General features: G+C 36.5%; 2 protein-coding genes across 4 annotated transcripts in view; one reads left to right on the top strand and one right to left on the bottom strand.

Moving 5' to 3' along the window:
- LOC106874673 (protein-associating with the carboxyl-terminal domain of ezrin) overlaps positions 1-2,092 on the top strand; it is a 41,747-nt gene extending 39,655 nt beyond the window's left edge. The window contains exons 11-12 of the mRNA XM_014922470.2: positions 611-1,320; positions 2,016-2,092. Of these exons, the coding sequence (XP_014777956.1) occupies positions 611-1,320; positions 2,016-2,078 (773 nt within the window). The 3' untranslated portion in view covers positions 2,079-2,092. The remainder of the gene's footprint in view (positions 1-610; positions 1,321-2,015) is intronic.
- Positions 2,093-5,827: 3,735 nt separating this feature from the next.
- LOC106874675 (tRNA-specific adenosine deaminase 1) overlaps positions 5,828-9,730 on the bottom strand; it is a 31,574-nt gene continuing 27,671 nt past the window's right edge. For all 3 annotated transcript variants that reach the window (XM_014922477.2, XM_052970741.1, XM_014922476.2), the window contains 2 exons: positions 8,205-8,297; positions 5,828-6,003 (listed from right to left, as the gene is read on the bottom strand). In XM_014922477.2, the coding sequence (XP_014777963.1) occupies positions 5,859-6,003; positions 8,205-8,297 (238 nt within the window). In that variant the 3' untranslated portion in view covers positions 5,828-5,858. The remainder of the gene's footprint in view (positions 6,004-8,204; positions 8,298-9,730) is intronic.

The raw sequence follows: 9,730 nt of genomic DNA, 5'->3' as shown, positions 1-9,730 counted from the left end.
CGGTCAGTAGTCATCGCCTCGGTGAGGCCCAATGTTCGAAGGTCTTGCCTCACCACCTCAGCCCAGGTCTTACTGGGCCTACCTCTTCCACGGGTTCCCTCAACTGTTAGGGAGTGGCACTTTTTCACGCAGCTATCCTCAATTCATTCTCACCACATGTCCAAACCAGCGCAATCGTCTCTCTTGCACACCACTACTGACGCTTCTTATGTTCAGCTTTTCTCTCAAGATACTTACACTCTGACGGGTATGCACATTTACATTACACATTCAGCGGAGCATACTGGCTTCATTCCTTGCGAGCTTACGCATGTCCTCAGCAGTCACAGCCCATATTTGGTAAAATTGTTTCTTACTGTTTCTTTAAAACAACAGTAAATAACTTATTCAGAAAATGATTGCATTCTTTACTGAGTGCAACAATTGTCCAATAATGTTTGAAGTTTATTTCAGTTATATTGGACATGATACAAATTCAGAGTGCATAGAGTATTTTTTTCACAGTATTATATCTAAGTAATTTATATTCTAAAGTGGAAGTACTAATGTTCAGATTCATTCTTATGCAAAACATCTAAATATCATGGGTTTTTTTGTTTTTTTTTTCCAGATTTTATTATTGAAGACAATTCTGTAGAAGTGAAAATTACTGACCCATCAGCAGAAGTGATATATGAAAAATATAAACCAGATGATCCTGATAATTGGGTAGATTGGGACAACTCTGAAGAATGGGATGATGATGAAAAAAATCAGTATTTTGACCGTGAAATTGAAGCTGAGCTAGCTCAGATGAGTTCAGTAAGTGATTCTGTTAGAAATAAGAAGCAACTAGACAATGAAATTCTAAGAAACGCTGTCAATGATATCCATTTGAACTCAGCAGATGTAACTTCAGTTAATAATACCAGCTCCAAATTAGGTGAAACTTGGTCTTCAACAGCTGACTTTAATAGTTCATGGGCAGGAGACCAGCCCTCAATAGATTCAAACCTCCATGCACTGACTGTCATTAAAACACACTCTAGACAAGAAATTTCACCTAACAGCCTACATTATTCTGCCAAATTGGCCAATGTGTCTAAAAGCATTTCTGCCAAACAGCTTGGTGAAGAATTTGACATCATGAATATTAAGGTACCTAAGAAGTCCCAAGAAATTGACTATTTTGCTGATATGCAGCCTGTGATATCCAGTTCTTCCAAAACAGAACTGTCTGAAATAGCTCTTTCTACTAGTCATTCTGATAACACAAATTTTAAAGAGGAACAAATCTTGAAGAGTTCATTGTCTTTTGCTGTTTCAGAAGATGCTGCTGAGGTAAGCCTATTTTCTTAATTGCTTTAAAAAACGTTCATAAACATTATTACTTTAATTAAAGTATTCTTTGTACAAATAAATGCAGTTATAGATGTATGGTAAGAAGCATGTTTCCCAACCACATGGTTCCAGGTTCAATTCCACTGTGTTACACCTTGGGGCTGATCAAGCCTTGGGAGTGGATTTGGTTGACGGAAACTAAAAGAAGCCCATATGTGTGTATGTATGTATTTGTTCCACTACACTTGACAACCAGTGTTGGTGTGTTTGTGTCCCCATAACTTAGCAGTTGGGAAACAGAGACTGATAGAATAAGTACCAAGCTTAAAAAAAAAATGTACTGGGGTTGATTCATTCAACTAAAAATTCTTCAAGGTGGTGCCCCAGCATGGCCACAGAGCAAATCACATAGTATTGCTTGTCTCAGTTTGCTTGACTGCCAAACTGTAGAAATAGTTGTTCCAACAATATGCAAAAGTTCTAATTAACTTAGTTTGCATTCCTAATTATACTAGCATGAAAAGATAAATAGAGGAAAGGAAATTTGTATAAATATCTACTTAGAGTTTTTAATATTAAATCATACTGCTTTTGAATTTTTTTCTCTAGAACATTATTTAAAATCATAATTAAATGAATTTAAATATTACTGTTTAATGTAAACAGTTGAAATATATAATTTTTTTTTTTTTCAGGTAAACATAGATGGCTGGGGTGACGATCTAAACTGGGAAGAAATAAACTCTAAAATAAATTGATATTTATAAATTTTCATCTTGTTTTGTCTGTTGGTAAGAACCTTACATGTAAGTTGTGCATGACGGAGTTTGTGTTCTGGTTCAGAGTTAAAATCGAGAGAAAATAAGGAATATTTGCTGAAATGAAAGAAATATTTCAAATATATCCTTAGTTGTTATGTAAATATTTTAAATAATATCATTGAAGCAAATGCAGCAAACATCATATACATACAACAATTATTTTTGTGTATCAGAACACAAATATATTTTTAATTTGCATCACTCTATACCAGTGTTTTTTTTTCCCCCTTAATTGTCTTACTACAGTAACCTCAGATTTCTGTAGCAGTAGCAGAAGTACTGCAAGGATATCAGTTTTACAACACTGCCTCAGAACATTAATAAAATAAAGTAAACTTCTGAAGGTACTGAAAGAAAATTAACTAGGAGAGTCACATTGTAAGATGAGTAACAAGGAACATTATAATTGTGCAATGATTAAAAAATTCTATACTAGCAAACCCGAAGACAGGCCTATTTACAATTTTACTGTCTTACAGCCTACATTTTATACACAGTGATGCGTAGACCAAATTTTCCATCAATTATCGGAACTCAAATTAGGGATCTATTACCTGTCTTGGAGTTCTCTATTTTTTAATATTTTTACAAAAGATGTACCATGCTTGCATAGGTCACAGCTGATTGACTTAACAAACTGCCAGCCTATCCAACAAAGATCTTTGGGTTCCTATCTCGATCAGTACTACTAATAAGAACATAAACTAGTGGTTTAGTCCATCCACCTTGCTGTAAATAGATCTCACAAGAAGGCATGGCTTATTGCTGTATGAAGCAGTGTGAAGAACTAATAGACAGATGCTTCATTAGTTTGCAATACAGAGATCAAATCCTATAGGTGTAAAGAGTAGAGAGATGTCTCAGAGCTTTTACATGAATATAAGATTTTTAGTTATGACTCAGTAGATTGTGAAACTTACCATTATCACTGTTCCATATTTACATAACAGCATTCTAAAAATTTGAATACTTCCATCAGTTGTTGGAATATCTCTCTTTAAAACATTTACCTGTGATATAACAATTAGGTTTCCTTGTCAGTTTCATAACAAGAGAATAGTATCTTGTTGTTCATGAATACTCCCAGTCAGATCTACTTGAGTAGACGAGTATTACAGATACAGTTGATCAATACTCTGAATATGGTCCGCAAATTCAGCAATCTTGTCATACCAGGGACCATAATGTTGACTTTGTCATTTTACAATTTGTTCTATGAAGTGCAGTATGGCAGTCAGAGCATTTGTATTCATTTTGCCGTCCAATTAGTTCATATACGATCAAATGCTCTGATAACGGTTCAGGCGGACCATTTATTAGAAATGTTTAGCAACAAAGACAGAGGTTGAATTTAAAATCTCTGAACACTAATCACAAGATATGTCATAACAAGACAGCTAAAAGTGCAAAATAACAAAATAAATGAGATAACTGACATTGCAGCTATTTTGACAAGGATGTGTTTTTTTATGCTTGGTTCAAATGAGATGAGCATAAAATAAATGCTGATTAAATGTCTTGTTTCCACATGTGATGAATGTTTCATATTAAAAAAATTCTTTTTGTTATTTACATCCAGTAATGTTTTCAATGTAGTTATGTAATAAACAGTTTTGGTACTTTAATTTCAATGGCTTTTAATATTCATGTTTCTTTATTAACATATTTAAAATAATTCTCCAAATATCTATCTTGTTAAAAATTGGCCATAACGTTAATGTATAAAATCAATATGCTGTTTTATTACACATTTTCTATTAATAAATTTTGCCAGTATGTGTGGCATGATCCTACAACCTAAGAGAGCTGTAACTCAGATCGTGATGAACCATATAACTCGTGTCAGCAGGGAAAGCAGACGTAAAACGATCCTGTGCTATCTAGGATAGCACTGGATCCACCCCTATTCAGCTCACCCCATCACCTTTACCCCTTTATTCCTCTGTCTCCTTCCTGACTACTACTCTTTTCTCTTCCTTTTCTGTTACTGCTGTCTCTGATAGTGTTTCCCATAGTACTCTCTTACAAAAATATACCTGTTCTCTCATCATACTTTAAATTCTCAATTCCTTGCTTAAGGTCATTATCTTCACTTATATTCTGCTTCTTAGCCTGAGTTACAAAGCAACCACACAATTGCTTGTCATGATAAATGCACTCAGTACACTCTGTAAAGTTGATGGGAAATCAAGCAGTTTTTATGTGGGGTTGAGAGGAGCATTTCATCTTGTTGGGAGCATGGTAAGCCTTTCTGACACTGGTGCCACAAAAGATGCACCCAGTGTACTCTGGAATGGTTAGTACTAGGAAAGGCTTCTGGTTGTAGAAACTGAATGAAGATATGATTCCTCAAACCACTGGATCTTGTCAAACTGTCCAACACCTGCCATCATGGAATACAGATATAAAATGATGATGATATATAACGTTGGATAACTCTGAGTAACCGCACCAATACCCACCCCATTAATTATATTCTGTTCCTCTCTCTCTTTCACACTAACCCCTGACACTACTCTTTCCCTTTCCCTTCAATTACTTTTTTCCTTAACACTGTCATGTCTGTTAGTCTCTCCCTTACCACCCTCTCAAAACAATAAACTTATTCTTTCCTCCATACTTTAACTTCTGAACATCTTGTGCAAAGTCACCCTTCTCTCTCATACTCTGTCTTTTAGTTGTGGATGCTCTTATTCTGGTGAATTACAATGCAACTGTGCAATGCTGGTGCCATGATAAATGCACAATCTGTAAAGTTATTGGTAGATCAAGTACTGACATTGATTTGAGAGGACTATTTGGTCTTGCTGAGAGTAAGACAACATTTATGGTACTAGTACCATGAAAAATGCATCTAGTACACTGCGGAGACATTGGTGTTAGGAAGAGCATCTAATTGAAAAAAACTATACTAAAAGTGAGATATCAGAGGAAGGATCCAATCTGTTAGATCCTATCAAGCCATCTAACCTATACCAGCATGGAAAGCAGACATAAAATGATGGTCATGATGATGATGATCTATATGCCAGTGCCCCTGGACTGGCTCTTGTGTGGGTGGCACATAAAATACACCATTTTGAGCGTGGCCGTTGCTAGTTCCGCCTGACTGGCCTTCGTGCCGGTGGCACATAAAAGCACCCACTACACTCTGAGTGGTTGGTGTTGGAAGGGCATCCAGCTGTAGAAACTCTGCCAGATCAGATTGGAGCCTGGTGCAGCCATCCGGTTCACCAGTCCTCAGTCAAATCGTCCAACCCATGGAAAGCGGACGTTAAACGACGATGATGATGATGAATATTTATAAAATATATATTAGCAAAAGAGACAGTATTAATGCTAAGAAGTAATATTTATCCCCACTCAAGCATGGATGTTCTGTTAGAACAAACTATACTGCAGTAGCTACCATGAGAGAAACACTCATGTTGGCTTTCAGTGCAAAATACATTCTTGTTTATATCGCTAGCAGACACACACACATATATATATATATATATGATGCTTCCACACAGTCTCTCTCTTTGAAATTCACTCACAATGCTTTGGTCAACCTGGAGATACAGTAGAAGATACTTGCTCAAGAGAAACTGCAACTGAAACCAAGCTTTTTTTTAAAATAAAGATTTAATTTACACAAAGGTTTTTAAAAATGTATTTTAAAGTATAACTTATATCAAAATATATTTATTAAAAAAAATATTTTTTTATTAAATATCATAAGAATTGCATAAATTCTTTTGGCTTTTTAACCCATGTCTTTAAGGTTCCCTTCAGCAATTGGTTCCAAACATCTTGGTATTTCATGGCAGCTATTTTATGTGAGTAATAGGTTTGGCAGCTGGATGAATCATCTTCAAGACTATAATAAATACAATTACACATTATCTTTTTGAAATTATTCTATTAAGTGGTATACACACACACCACCACCACCATCATTTAATGTCCTTTTTCCATGCTTGCATAGGTTGGACAGTTTGACAGGAGCTGGTGAGCCAGAAGACTGCCAAGCTCTGCTGTCTGCTTTGGCATGGTTTCTATGACTGGATACGCTTCCTAATACCAACCACTTTACAGAGTGTACTGAGTACTTTTTACGTAGCACCAACACCAGTGAGATCACCCAGGAACTTGCAAGACAAGGCCTCAACTGAGTGGGGAGTAATATTGAAGGAGGTGGCTTCATATCAGGCGATGAGAGAGACAGAAATGGGTATCTTGCAGTAGAGGAGATACATGACTACCCCAGTTAGAAAAAAAGAGAGGAGAGAGAAGGTAGTGAAAACACTTTGAGATAACATTAAGTCACAGGGACTCTTTAATCTTGTTGTAGACATGACTACTTCTCTTGTGTTGATGCCATGATTAAAATCACTTGTTACACTCTGTGAAGTAGCTGGTGAGGGGAAGGGAATCAATCATAGAAACCAAGCTAAAAATTAAACACTGAGATATGGTCCTCTGACTCTTATAGAAGGACACAGTAACTCTGAATCAGAACTGACAGACTATGATAACTCATCCAACCCATGGCAACATGGAAATTAGATGTAAAATGAGTAGATTTGGTAGATGGAAGCTGAAAGAGTCCCAGCATATATACACATATATATGTGTGTGTGTTTGCTTACCCATGTCTAGATATTATGTGATGGTTGTAAATGAGCATCATCATCAAACAAATAAGGTTGTTCTTTTCTAGTCTTCGATGAAAAAGCATATCCAGCAATAGGAAAACATTACCTTGTTTGGAAACAGGTGAAAGTTGGTGACAGGAAGAACATCCAGCCACAGAAAGTTTGCCTCAACAAATTCTGTCTGGCTTATGTATATGTAGAAAAGTGGACATTAAATGATGATGATGGTGTCTGTATATCTTTTACTTGTTTCAGCCATTAGACTGTGGCCATGCTGGAGCACTGCCTTGAAGAATTCTTAGTCAAATGTATTGACCCCAGTACTTATTTTTTTAAAGCCTGGCACTTATTCTGTCAGTCTCTTTTGCTGAACTGTTAACTTACAGGAATGTAAACTCACCAGCACCGATTGTTAAGCAGGGGAGGGGAGGAACACATACACAAACATATATATATGCATATATAAGATGGGCTTCTTTCAGTTTCCATTTACCAAACCCACTCATAAGGCTTTGGTTGGCCTGAGCTTACAGTAGAAGACATATGCCCAAGGTGCCACACAATGGGACTGAACCCCAAACGATGTAGTTGGGAAGCAACACCTGTGCCTAGAGCCACGCCTGAGTGTTCATGGATAAATGTTTGCTTGTTTGTATATCTATCAAATGTGAGTGAATTTGGAGTATTACATGTGAAAACAAAATGAAAACCTTAAATTCTATACACATGTAGAAAGTTTGAAATACATGATATCAGGTAGGTGTCAGAAATCCTCAGTGAACATCAATCAATCTATTTACAAACGTGTATGCTTAAGATTTTATGAGTATAGCCTCGTGTATGTGCATCATTATACATTATTAGACAAACTCTACCTGTGTATTAAAGCAGATATCTATGAGTCTTAATAATATTCACTAAGGATTATAGACAACCACTTGAGCACCTGTGTGAAACTAGCACACACACACTCATCTACACAGATATGAAGTATGACATATGGAAGTCATAATAATATTCTATCCGCTGATGAGAGTTGGATCAACTAAAAGCCAATGATTGTTGGTTAAGTAAAGATTTATAAAGAATGCAGTAAATTAACAAACAGCATTTAGTCTGTAAGACATTATATGACAATTAAGTGTTTCTACTTACTGAGTCTCATATGTGAACAAGCCAAGGGAACCTCTATGTAGTCATTTGACCTGCTTGAAACAGCAGCCAAATCATTCACATTACACCCTAAGGGAGGGATACATTGAATGATATTGTCTGAGATCATAGGTCTCCTTAATTAAGTAATTAACAATAACATGAAAAGGTGTAAGTTACTTTTAAAATAGAAACTAAGTAGTCTGTCCTTTTAAGTTCATGAAACCATAAGAGAACTGGTTACAAAGAAAATAGATGCAACAATTCTTACCTCTTTAAAGTGAGTGGTAACTTGTTAACTTTAGTTGCAATTGCTTTAACACGCTTGAACTCAGAATATAGAGCTTTGCAGGAAATACTTAAACTGAAAGGAAATTAAATACAATTATATGCAATAGAAGCTTTTGGACAATGGAAAATCTGTGATATGAAATAGTGAAACCAGATCAGATAATACCTTAGAAAATAAGAATTTTTAGAAGATGGCAACCAATATAGAAAAATCAGTTGAAAAAGACTTGATGTCAAGGGATGAGATCAGATCTAGGAAAATGACGTAACATAAAATGAATTAATGGATGATATGGATGAAATTACTGTTTCAAATTTTTGGTATAAGGCCAACAACTGTAGGAGAAGGGGATTAGTCAATTACATTGAACCCAATACTTGACTAATACTTTATCTTATTAACCACCCTAAAGGACGAAAGGTAAAGTTGACCTCAGTGACATTTGAACTTAAAACGTAAAGAGCTGGAAAGAAAGCTGCTAAGCATTTTGTCTGGTAGGCTAATGATTCTGCCAAGTACGAGAGTTTGGTAAAGGCTTCTACTTGAAATAATACTTGAAGAAGCCTTTAAAGGCTTCATCATCATCATCGTCGTTTAACGTCTGCTTTCCATGCTAGCATGGGTTGGACGATTTGACTGAGGACTGGTGAAACCAGATGGCTACACCAGGCTCCAATCTGATTTGGCAGAGTTTCTACGGCTGGATGCCCTTCCTAACACCAACCACTCCGAGAGTGTAGTGGGTGCTTTTATGTGTCACCCGCATGTTTGTAAATAGATTGATTCGTGTTCACTGAGGATTTCCGACACCTACCTGATATCATGTATTTCAAAGTTTACAAACTTTCTACATGTGCATAGAATTTAAAGTTTTCATTTTGTTTTCACATGTAATACTCCAAATTCACTCACATTTGATAGATATACAAACAAGCAAACATTTATCCATGAACACTCAGGCATGGCTCTAAGCACAGGTGTGGCTGTGTAGTAAGAAACTTGCCTCCCAACTACATGGTTTGGGGTTCAGTCCCACTGTGTGGAACCTTGAATAATTTAATGTTTGGCTTATTTGTCTTAGTTTTAAAAATGTGTTAGGTTGACAAGGAAGAGAGCGATGTTTATAGCTTGATCACTGAGTGGAAAAGTCATAACAATGTGAGGTTAGTGATGTTAATGTTCAGCTTGAACTCATCATCATCATCATCATCGTTTAACGTCCGCTTTCCATGCTAGCATGGGTTGGACGATTTGACTGAGGACTGGTGAAACCGGATGGCAACACCAGGCTCCAATCTAATTTGGCAGAGTTTCTACAGCTGGATGCCCTTCCTAACGCCAACCACTCAGAGAGTGTAGTGGGTGCTTTTACGTGTCACCCGCACGAAAACGGCCACGCTCGAAATGGTGTCTTCTATGTGCCACCCGCACAAGAGCCAGTCCAGAGGCACTGGCAATGATCTCGCTCGAAAACCCTACAAAGGCCAGTCAGGCGGTATATATAT

The sequence above is a fragment of the Octopus bimaculoides genome, chromosome 1 (genome assembly GCF_001194135.2).
Source record: "Octopus bimaculoides isolate UCB-OBI-ISO-001 chromosome 1, ASM119413v2, whole genome shotgun sequence".
Classification (NCBI taxonomy): Eukaryota; Metazoa; Mollusca; class Cephalopoda; order Octopoda; family Octopodidae; genus Octopus; species Octopus bimaculoides.
The sequence above is the reverse complement of the archived record's forward strand: the minus strand, read 5'-3'. Positions and strand labels throughout refer to the sequence as shown.